The sequence below is a fragment of the Falco punctatus genome (assembly GCF_963210335.1).
Source record: "Falco punctatus genome assembly, chromosome: 15".
Taxonomy (NCBI): Eukaryota; Metazoa; Chordata; class Aves; order Falconiformes; family Falconidae; genus Falco; species Falco punctatus.
Genome location: NC_137595.1, coordinates 12,069,273 through 12,081,418, shown reverse-complemented (window position 1 = coordinate 12,081,418; position 12,146 = coordinate 12,069,273). Strand labels below are relative to the sequence as shown.

At 47.1% G+C, this 12,146-nt stretch overlaps 1 protein-coding gene across 5 annotated transcripts in view; it reads left to right on the top strand.

The window, feature by feature from the left end:
• Positions 1-12,146, top strand: part of LOC308053788 (gamma-aminobutyric acid receptor subunit alpha-3-like) — a 71,243-nt gene that overhangs the window by 33,340 nt on the left and 25,757 nt on the right. For all 5 annotated transcript variants that reach the window (XM_080365497.1, XM_080365496.1, XM_080365495.1 and 2 more), the window contains 2 exons: positions 5,059-5,126; positions 8,948-9,168. In XM_080365497.1, the coding sequence (XP_080221623.1) occupies positions 5,059-5,126; positions 8,948-9,168 (289 nt within the window). The remainder of the gene's footprint in view (positions 1-5,058; positions 5,127-8,947; positions 9,169-12,146) is intronic.

Sequence of the window (12,146 nt, the reverse complement as noted above, 5' to 3'; positions counted from 1 at the left end):
ATCCTGTCCGGTGTGCTCGCTTTGGGTTATGTGATGTGGAAAAAAGCTACACAGCATCCCCTCTCTCCTTATGGTGACACTGCCCTCACTGCAGGCTGGTAGGAGTCCTTCCCAAAGGATTTTGTGTATTTGAGGTGCCACTGGGCAGGTCCTTGAAAGATGATCACTCGATAAGGGGATGTCATCAAGCTGAGAAGCTCTTGAGCTGAGGCTAAATGCAATTGCAATCTAAGAAAGCGTTAAGGGACATTACCAGCTTGTTAATGCACTTTTTAGGTTGTGACCATGGTTGGAGGTGGGATATTGGGCTGGCTGGAGTCCAGAGCAGTTCATAGGGAGCCTGGTGCAGGAACAGCTACCTCCAGGCACTGGCCTGGAGCAGGTTGAGGGTTTGTACCCCTGGGTGTAGAAAAGCCTGAACACCACTGTCCTCCTTTCTAGTCTCAGCCATGCCATCGTGCACAGAATACCAGTAGACAGACCTGTCACCTCAGAGCTCCCTTAGGTCCCAGTACAACCCTGGGGCAGGGCTGGAGCACCGCTACTCTGAGCACAGCCTCAAGGAGGTCCCCATGCCCTCCCTCATCCAGCTTATCTCCGACATAAGGATGTGCAGCCTCCCTGACGTCAGTCAGCGCAGCAGCCAGGAATCTCCTGCACGAAGCCGCAGTGGCTTCGCCCCTGTTTTAATAGCGCACATTGTTTGGGAGCCTCCAGTGTTCAGATGCAGGCACATCATTTCTGCTCGCTTGCGGCATAGCCTCTGGGAACCCCCGCCTGGGAAACATGACTGCGTTCAGCACAGCCACAAACCTCAAGAGCTGAAACACAACCGGCCGAGTCGATTATATTACAGCTGAGATTCCTAAATAAACAGCACTTGATGAGTGCAGCGGGATGTTTAATAAGAACCTCCTCAGCCCCTCATGCCCCCCGCCTCCCGTAATCAGTTGTAGAGGCAGCCCTACAATCTACAGCCAGCAAGGGGAGAGGCGGCATAATTTGTATTCCAGCTCCGCTACTGCTCCTGGTGCTTCCAAGCGGCAAGTAAAAATAGCACTCCGTCATTTTGTAAATAATAGCTATCTCTTCACGGGCCCGGGGAGTCACGAGCACTTAAAAGGGAGATTGTGGGAAGTGGGAAGCGTCTGCCTTGAGCCAGGGCCAGGAGGATGGGACATGGGGACTCGGGGTGGGGGGGACAGGGTCAGGCGGGTGAGATGGAAACCCTGAAGCACCTCCGCAGCAGCTGCTGCGTTACACCTTCTTCATGCACTAGGGAAGCAACCGACCCTGCTGGTGTGGGGCTGGGGGCCGCAGGATCCGGCCCTCCACACGGAGCTAATAAGGATGTTTATCACCTGCACAAGCAGCTAGATCTGGCGTAGCAAATTCTTGGAGGAGAGGGGTAGCTTTTAAAGAGCAGGCAGGTGCGGGGAGTGCCATGGTAACACTGTGGGAAGGGATGTTACAGCTTTTGTTTTGCATTTGCATTGCAGATCTGCCCAGCTGTGGGGGATTTCTGCAGGCAGGAGCAAGCCAGTGTTGCCGGAGGCAGGGAAGGGGTTTTGTATGCTGTGGGAGAATGGAGGGCATACAGATTGACCTGCAGCACCTTCTGCCTGCTTACACACTTGCTCTAGATAGTTTCAGAAATACAGTTGTGCTGAAGCTTGGGAATCAGCTGAGCCTATAAATGGGAAAAGCCCCCAGACACTGGAATCAGCCTCAAACAAACGGCTTGAGAACGTGGCATGCCTCTTGGGTCTCTAAATTCTGCTCATGTTCAAACGTTGAACCTGAAAATCTCTTGCTCTTCTGGTTTCCTGAGTGCTTCAGTGACTTTCTTTGCTTCCCGGGTCACCATGTGGCAGCAGCTTGGGGCACAGTGAGACTCAGCAACCTGGCCAGAGGGTGCCTGTGCAGCTTGCCAAGAGCAACGCCAAGCCCTCCACCAAGCCTGCATCATTCCTGGGGCTCTGGTCCTTGCTCCATTCTGGCTTCCTACCTTAAGCAAGTCTCTCCTTTTCAGTTTCCCCAGTTATAAAATAGGACTGGCAGAGTATCCACCTGCTACCCCAGCAGGCTTGAAAGCTCAACTCAATTCACCTGTGCATGTAAAAAAACTTCGAGTCACAGGAAAGGATGATGCTAGGAAAGGAAAAATGCCATTTAATGTTCTGCAACAGGTCTAGGAAAAGTGCCTAACACTCAACAATACGGTCCTTAATTATTAAATCTTTGGTGAGAACTAGGCAAAACAGTCAAGCTGCAGTGTGAGTGTATCTGTGGATTGAGAAGGAGATAAGGATTTCCCTGACATGTCTGAGTGGAGGCAGGAGATGCTCCTCTCTCAGCTTTCTCTTGCTGCACAAGTAGATGCAGTTTCTTCTTGTTCAGGCTCAGGGTGGGTAGGTGTGAGGGTAAGGAGCAGGAAGGCTGGCTGAGTAGCTCCTCATTTCTCAGGAGGAGAAGGTTTCACCATCACAGAGCTGATGGGCTCAGGCAGAGCTGCAAGCAGTGCAGATGTTCATGGGCTGTAGGATCACAAAGGAAGCGAATCTCTGAGGCTGGAGCTTACTCTGTTCTGCTGGTGTTTTACTTATCTCTGGATTTCCCAGCTCTGCTGAAATCCCTGCTTGCGTAGTGATGATTTAATTTCAGAAATCCCTCCAGATCCCAGCCAAATCTTGCCCTTAGGAGCACATATTAACAGGGAAAGTTCAGTATGGCTTTTGCCGTGAAAGATGCAGGGAGCCCATTTTTCTAAGTGCTGGGGCACATTGATAAGCCAGCAACTGTGCCAGTCCCCCCAGCTCGTTCCTGCACCAGGCACTGCCTTGCGGGCACGAGGGGGTCTCACCGAGTTCAGCAGGTTGGCACGGCCTGGCCCAAGGGCTATGTCTGCAGTCTGCAAATGGGGGATCCTCTTCAGACCCAGGTGGTAATTAATTAGTAATATTAATTAATAATATTGATAAATTAATGACGTTTATTAATGCAATTATCTTTGATTGGATTTGCCAGTAGATTGAAGGGGCAGGAAGGGGTCTCTGGAGCTCTGTGACAGCCAGGTTACAGCATGATAAGAACATAAAGGCTGATGTAGAGACAGCAGGATCGTATTAAAAGGTGTCCAAAACTAGTTCTGCCTTTTTACCTCTCCATCACTTCCTATACCCTTCCCTCATGCTTGGACCCTGAGGACCACATTGTAAAGTACGGGTCCTTTCATGGACCCCTGTCCCTCTGCCCCTTCAGGTGCAGGGAACAATTCATTTTGCACCTCACAAGGACTGGCTTCACTGGCCATGGGCAGCCCTGGACCCTGCTCTGATAACCATGGCAGTACATTATTATCTTGGGCAAACTGAATGCCAAGAAGGGAGGAGGGGAGGGGAGAGAGAGAGAGTTTGTGTTTTGTCTAAAACATAATTAGCTTTCTTTCACCGCACGTGTTAGCCGAAAGAGCCTCACTTCACTAAATGTTCTTCTCTGCTGTGTATCTCATTTGGGCACTTGTTTGGAAGGAGACAGAGAATACCCCGAGTATTTAAGTCTTACAGAAGTAACTCATTTTGTTCAGGGTGACGTCTTGTTGGCTTCTGGCTGTTTCAGAAAGTGTACCGCATACATATTTCTCTTTAACCTTCTTTTTATCTCATCAAGACAAGATCAAGGGTTACTTATATAGCACAATAATATCAGCCACAGGCTGCATCAGAAACTTTCCAGCATAGTAACTAAAGATACGTATATGTATATTTTAGCCATTAAGGAGAAAACCCTGCCAGAATGCATTATCTTATTTTTGGATACGAAACTGCAAGCACAAAACTAAGCTTCATAGTGCTGCAAAATAACCATCAAGGGACAGAAGGATTTCCATAACTGAGTTGAGCCATCCAGGCTACTTGCAAAGCTGCTGCAGTGGCCAAAATAGAGTACTGCGCATAAAACATGAAGTCTTTGGGGCTCTAAATTAGTTCTTTCATTGGGAAAGCAGCTCAGAGCTAGCTTATGCCATACAAAAGGAGCACAACGGCATGATCTATCCCTAAAGCAGTGGTGATTTATAGTAACATAGGGCTAAACTCAAGACACCTCATCCATCATTTTTTCACTACAACCCAGTGGGCAGAGCATAGGACGATGAATCTGGCAAATCACTGTGCCTTGATTTCCATGTGAAATGGGACAGCAACAGAGATTTCAATTAGGAAACATGCCGAAATTGTAATGAAGTCAGGAATGACAGCTGTATGTGCTGTTCGGCATGTGCTGGTGGCTGTGTTCTGCAAAGCAGTTCAGTTTATCTTTACCTGAAGGTGAGTGATTTTGATTGTCCCTGGGTTTTAGCGCTCAGCGTAGGAACTGTGTGTGTGTGTGTGGTTTGGCTGGGGCGGTGAGGCTGCTGTTCAGCACCCACGAGGGTGGCGCAGCCTGGGATGCAGGGGAGCGTGTGATGCAGGCGAGCAGCAGTTTTGCAAGAGCAGCTACTCGCCAGGAGCAAGGCACTTAGGAGAACAGCAAGCTCGATGACAGTAAAAGGCAATCAGAATATTGGTTCTTTTTACATACAGATAAGCCTGAAGCTGTAACAAACCCAGGGTTTCCTAAAACTGGTGGAACATTGTTAGGCTGTTTATCAGGCTGGGAGACACAAAGGGATTTCACATTAAAAGGAGTTTCAAAGCATCAAGGCTTACCTCTCTATTGAAAACGTGCAGATCTATACCATGTTATGTATCATGTAGTCACATACATTTTGTAAATACGCATTGTCTGGCTGTGTGGGACATATTCATCCTCGATGTAAGTGTGGAAAGCAGCAGAGCTACATCAGAGATGAATTTGCCCAATTACAAGTGATAAAATCAGCCATTGTTCAGGGCACAGCAGAGAGCATGATGCTCACTTGCTGAGGGCTCGCTAGGGAGGCGCCTGGCAGGGAAAACCACCACATAACAAAACCCAAACCCTTTCTTTGTACAAGCAAATTCAGTTCTCTAATTGCTTTTTTTTCCTTTTTTTTTTTTTTTTTTTTTTTTGTCCCAGACAGCGTAACTGAAGTCAAGACAGACATTTACGTGACGAGTTTCGGCCCTGTCTCGGACACAGATATGGTAGGTGCCACTGGCTGGGATGGCTCTTCTCCTGCAGCTGCAGCAGATGTGTCCCACCCTTGTCCCCAGTCTGGGCAAAAGTGGGATTTTCCTAAATAGCAAGAACACAAGCAAGCATCCTAGCTGCCTCTCTGGGCAAGAGTGCACCTCATCATCTTCTCACAGGCCAGGGGAGCTCAGTGTGGGTGGTAGACAGGGATTGTTTCTCACGTGTGTTTGGGCTTTTAGAAACCAACTGGTAATGCAGCCTTGGAGGGGGTCAATGCCTTTGCACCACTCAAGCACACTGCAGGCTTTAGGGTCTTCCTCTTTCGTGCAAGTGCAACCTAATGAAATGGGGAGAACTGCCCATGGGACCAAGACCTGGTCATAGCATGTTCCACCCGTTACATGCCTTGAGAAACTCCCTCACTGCAGCCAGCTATCCTTGACCTGACTGTGCATGGAGGAAGGAGGGTGCTCCCTGGGAAGAGCAGAGGATGCCAGGATCCAGTTTGTTTTGGTGGTAGTGCTGGAAGAGAAGAGTTCACCATCAAACTGTCCTTATTGCTTGAACCCAAAGGGAGACAAAAGAGAAAAAAGAAAAAGAGTGAATTGATTGCAATATTTTGACATGTACAGGGAAAATTATTAATGAAAAGGCCTGAGGTCTGAATTTAGGCTTGTATTCCCACAACAGTTTGTCTTCTAATTAAAACAGGACTGTGGAGCATAATTAATAGTGAGCTTTCTCAACAGCATTTCTTGCAGCTCATATTCCACACACGCCCAGGCACACAGAGAAGAGTTGGCTGTTGATGGTTGCTCAACATTTCAAGGGTGCCACATGAGGACAGTCATGTATTCAGGACTGAGACCCTCCTGCACATCCAGTCCCAGAGGTGACCTGATGCTGGCATAGCCCAGGCTAGCAGTGAGCAGTCCCAGTCTTGGAGGGAACCCACTTCAGGAGCAGGAGCAAGACATTGCTCTCACCAGCTTGGTCAGGCAGGAGCAATGTCCTGTGGCTCTTGCAGCCCCACTGGAGCTGGGAGGGTTTCATTTGCTGTGCTGACATGCCCATGAACATCTCTTCTGCTGCCCCACTGACAGTGCTATGCTAGCAAGCAGAGGAGTTGGGGGAGAATAAAATCTCTGTTTCGTTGAGGTGCTAGCCCCTTCACGCAGCCCCATGTTTCTTTGGAAAGACCACTCCCTCCAGGGTTAGAAGTTAACTTGGTATCAGCGTAGCCAAGAGTATTAATCTCATCTGAGTTCTCTCTCTATCTCGCTTGCTTTCCTACCGCAGTGGAGACCCGTAATATATTCAGCATCTTAGCCCTTGGGGAGTATCTGATAATTACTTCCAAGGTGGAGCATATTTGATTAAGGGAGTGTGTATAATGAACTGTGAAGAAGAAATATGAGGTATTGAAAAGAGGAAGGTATTCTCTGCAATGTGATTTGACAAAATGAATTTAAAATTAGGAAGACAGTTAAAGAATAGTAAATTATTTCCTCTTCACGTGCTTTAGTTCCATGTATTTTACAAATGCATAGCCAATGTGTTTTAGCGTGCTGTTCTGGTGCTAAATGCACTCAGAAATGCGCGAGAGAAAAACCCTGTCTCCTTGGGAAGTGTGGGGAGAACCTGCTTTTCTGAGGTGGTTCCTTTCATCTCTGGAGTGGGGAAGCCCCTCCTTCCCAGCTTGCATGCACAACCATTAGTCATTGCAATGGAAAGCTGCTCCTGTGCATCTTGATGCAGACAGAGACTGTAATTATGATGATGGAGGAGAGGCAGGTAAAGCTGCTATGGAGAGCGGAGGAGAGCAGCTGGTTACAAAGTATGGAGGAGGACATGTAGACCTTTTCCCTGAGATGCTCCAAGGGGCTTCTAATATCTCTTTCAGTTTGGTTTGGAAAGTACAGCCCGATAGGACCTGACATATGCCTGAATCTTTGGTAGTGAGCTCTTGCAGCTTTGCCTCAGTCCCCAGAGGGAAAAAAAAAAAAATTCAAAGGAGTTTTATGCTTTGGCAGATGGACTCTGGAGAGACTCAGCCTTAATGGTTTTGGTCACTTCTATAAGTAGGGAAGAGCATAACATAGAAGTAAGCGTGCTCCTTGGAAAGGGTGGCTTGGGAATGATGCTGTCATGGAAAGAAGTATAGAAAAGAGGCGAAGAATCTGAACATTTCTCTTTTCTTTGGGAATGATTCCTTAGCATACAAGAAGAAAAAGAGGACCTGGGAAGCTGTTATGAAAGTTTTGCTTCTTTCTTTGGGTTTTTTTGATAGGAACAGGGAGTCCTGAATAAGATAGCTTTTCTCCTGAGAAGGACTTTTCCCAAACCTACCTCCTGGGACTGCACACTGGCTCATTCCTTTGTTTCATCCCTTTACTGAGCTTAAAAACGCAAAGTAAACATCTGTTCCACAAAGGAGCAGAGTATCTTGTACAGGGCAAGGCCTGTGGGAACATAGTATCTTCTTTTCCCTTCCCCCAGCCAGGCTCCAGAAACACATTTGAGCAGGAGCAGTTCTGTGGCCAGGGACTGGGGATGAATTTCTTTACCAAGATGCTTTCATTCAGCTGCCATCTGCTGCAAAACCTGTAGGAATTTCTGTGACCTATAGGAAACTGATGCACAGCAGCTTTTACATGCTGCTAAGAAGAGCTGCAGGAAAGAAATCACTCACAATGATAAGTTTAGTTGGTTCTGCAGCCTCCAGGAACCCATAAATAAAGACTATGAGTCTGCAACGGCAAGGGAAGAACAGCTGGGACAGACAGCTTTTCCAAAGCCCCCGTCTCTCTCTGAAAGTCTTGTGAGCTAATGAGATCCTTCATTAGCAAGAGGAGGTGTGTGTTGTAGAGGTGAGCAGTGATGCAGCTCATGCTGACGGGCTGAAGACTTCCCCTCAAGTGACATGGACCCTCAGAGGACACGGGGTGGCTCAGGTCACGAGGAACAGCAATCCCTTATGCCAGGCACCGGGCAGATTGATCAAATTTTGCCTTGAGGTGACTGTGGAGCTGTAGCACCTTGGCTGCTTGGTCAAGTGGTTTCTGAGGCTGCACGCACCGAGCAAGGAGCTGGCCCTGACTGCAGGGTTCCAAAGAGATGACTTCTAATTGCCCCAACTGGAATTTTGCCTAGGAAATGGGTTTCTACACGAGCTGAAAGGACAAAAAAAAAAAAAAAAAAAAAAAAAAAAAGGGATAAATAGGGAAAAGAAGGAAAAGAAAAGAAAGTCACAGAATCTTGTAATGCACGTTTGTGAGGTCCTTGATTCAATGATTTCTAGAGTTAGCCTGGGGAACAAAATAACATTAAGATAATGTCATGAAACTTTCTTTCTTTCCTTTCTTCTTTTTTTTTCCCCTTTTTTTTTTTTTTTTTTAATGAACGGGGTATAATTGCCAGTATCCTGGCCAAATTCCATCTCCAGGAACTTTATTTTTGCCTTTTTCAATTCCTGTCTAGCTACACACAATGGTTCCTTCCCCTGAAACATCTGGCTAAAGGTGGTGGTGCAGCTGGGCTACATGAAGGCTGGACGCTGTAGGCTGTATTGCAGCTTGTCTACAGTGGTCAGAAACACTGAAAGCAAATTTTGGTGTCATATGTAAGTCATACAAGACAGGGTAAATTCCCTCTGTCCTCCACAGATTTCTCCACTGCCGTTAATCTCTACTTCTTGTTGCTTCATGTCAACCAAGATGTGCCAAAACACAGTATGCTTAATGACCAAAGATATTTGCCATTTCTTGAAGTGACTTGTTTGCAATGAAGAGCTGAGTGAAGCAACTTACTTTTCTCTCCTTTCTCCACAAAGGAATATACTATTGATGTCTTTTTCCGGCAATCCTGGAGAGATGAAAGGCTGAAGTTTGATGGTCCCATGAAAATACTTCCCCTGAACAACCTGCTGGCCAGTAAGATCTGGACTCCTGATACCTTCTTCCACAATGGGAAGAAATCTGTCGCCCATAACATGACAACACCCAACAAGTTGCTGCGCCTGGTAGACAATGGCACCCTCCTGTACACCATGAGGTAAGTCTGTGTCTCCTGGGCCACGGTCTTCCAGGTCCCTATACGCATGCTGGCAAGGATGGGACCTCAGGGTACGTTACAGCAGGGTTTGTGCCAACTTCCACTGGCTCTGTTAGTGCACCTGAGTCTCACCCTGCTGCTTTCCCTGCCACCCTTGTTTCCTACATCACTGATCCTCAACTTAAGCACATTCTTACAGGTAGCTTTTTTCTTATCATTCCTGTTGATTTTTTTTTTTCTTTTATGTGATGAAGTAGAAGTGTTGGGATCTATAGTTTGTGGAGTTGGTGTGCCACCCGACTTATTTTTGTTCCTGACCTCTGATGGGATATGAAGTCAGGTTTCCAGTATTGGTAGGGGGCAACATTAGGATGGGAGAAGTTGTTACTCTCCAGCAGCTTGAGAACAGATCTAAATTTGTTCAAGATGTTACACCAGAGCTGTTTGAAACATTTAATGAGCCCAAGCTTGCTTGTGAGAACAATGGCGGTCTTTTTGCTACTTCATGGAATCAAAAATCCAAATCTGTGTAATCAATGCCTATCTTTAGGGGAAAACATCAACAGCTTATTAAAAATTGTGCTTTGGAGGTGCCTGGTTTGGCGAGGCCATTGGAAGCTCTCAGTTTAGCCCAGCCCGTCGGTTGAGCTCTCAGTGGGAGCCCCAAACACAAGGTAGCCCTGCAGCGTGAGGCCCCAGGCAGTGACACAGCCTGTGCAACCCTGCTGTGAGGTCCTCCTAAAACACAAATTGCGGTTGGGGAACCACGCTTGGGCAGTCATCTCTGGATTTCTCAAGAACAGCCATGGTGCATACATTTATCACTGAGCTGCAACAGGGGGAGAGCATGAAGAGAAATACCTTTAGGTTAATTGTATGCTCATTCCAGAACTATTCAGATATTCCTGTATGCTTGTAAGCTATTCACCCATGCAAATAATGTTTGCCACCTGGGCTGAATGTACTAATGCGCCTTGTGAGGTAAATGGGTTTATAAATGAAACAAGCTACTCATAGATGCACAAGAAAGGTATTGAGTTAGTTTTGGAAAGGTGTAAATTTTTGTTTTCAAAAATTATTTTCTCTGCTTCCATCCTCAAGCTGATCCTAACTAGTAACAGGCTTCATTGTGGATTCTGTGTGCTGAGATGCTGCACTTTGACCTCTGTTTTTTGAGGACCAGACAGAATTTCATCTCTTCATAGTTAAGCTGCCTGTGAACCTACATAGTGTCAGCAAGTTTTACAGCCTACATTGATAAACAATGCTTTGCTTTTGTGCAGCCGTTCTCAAATATGAACTAATCCTGCCAGTGCCCTGGGGGTTTAGGTCTCCACACATCAGCAATCTCACGTTACTGAGGCAGATGGGGTAAATGAAGGGAGAAGCCCAACTTGACTTCAGGGCTCAGTTCTGCTCCTGGCTCTCTGACCTGCATGTTGATGACTAACATTCCCTGGGTTTGTATCATTGACTTGTAAAGTATTACAGGAGCTACTGGCATAAGACAGCAAAAAAGGACTCAATTTCAGGGCTTTTATATCATTTCACTTCTTTATCCAGCAAACAGCCATTAGCTTCAGCAAGTTTTGTGTGACTGAGAAAGTACTGGATTTCCTTTTCCGTTTAGGGCTGGGCAGGTGCCAGGATGGCAGCATCACAAGGTTCTTGGGAACGAGCTTCTTGAAGAAAATGGAGTCATAGGATTTTTAAAATAAATTCAACACAACCTTCAGTTTAGATCTCTCCCAAAGAAGGAGGAGGTGAAGGAGAGTCTGAACCTCCCTTTGTGTATGCTCCTGCCCCCCTTAAACGTACCCCTAAGGCTTTGTAAGAGGTAAAGAGCCCACTCAGAGATACTTAAAGGTTGAGGGCCATATATGAGACCTTTTGTCATGTGTTTTATTGCATAGTACCAGGAGCTGTAGTCCATGGAGATCTTTTCCTTACTCAGTACAGATTGCTGCTGTGCAGATGTGTGTGAAGCTCTCCTGGTGGGGCTCTGGACAGTATTGGACCAGTCTGATGCTGGAGATGCAGTTAGAGCTGGCCAGATGGCTATCTGCGAGGCACTGCTCCCTGCGCAGGACAGTGTGTCAGGGGTGAAGCAGGGCTTCTTTGGGTTTGCAGTTCAACACAACCAGGATGGGATGTCTGTCCTGGTGCGTTTGATGATTGCCCCTCTTCCTGATGCTGAAGGAAACACCTGTTCAGGGCCATGCAGGGTCTTTTGAGTGAGAGCTCAGAAAGAAAGGTGCAAGGGCACAGACTGTGTGATCAGGACTGTGCGTCAGTGTCAAGCCCAGAGACCAAGTGCTACCTGGCTCTGCCACTCACAGGCACTCACACCTCAACTCCACAGTAAAATCATGATGATCACCTTCTCTTGTTAAGTGCTTTGAAACCTCCTCCCAGAAAAGGGCTTGAAAGAGACTCATGTTTTACGTCAAGTGGCACACTCACTGTTCTCCCCCATGCCCAGTGGCATGCACGTGTGTCCTTCTCAAAGCAGGACCATGAAGCCAATATCAGCCCCACACAGCTGACATCTGGCAAAGTGCAAATCCCAAAGAGGCACGCTCTGTCCTGCTAACTAGGGACTGAGTTTGGACCTCCACCAGACTTCCCCCAGACTGGCAGGACAGGCCAGGTGATCCTTTGCAGGCTCAGTCTGGACTGGTACATTGCCATGCAGTTGGACTCCTGAAATATATCCTGCTCCTTTACCTTGTACCAGCAAATATCCTTGAGGGATCGGTTCTGCTGATCTGCAATTAGAGGCATGTCTCTTGCTATTTATCCTGCTGTGAAAGCCAACTTCTCTTAGTCAAGGCTTACATTTATAGATGAAGTTGCTCTGGTGGAACAGCAACTCTGACACAGGCATCCAGCAAAATTACACCTGTGTGACAATATTTATAGCTCCTGGAGAGAGCCTCTTTATCACTGACCTGAGCTTCAAGGAGTTGCACACCAGC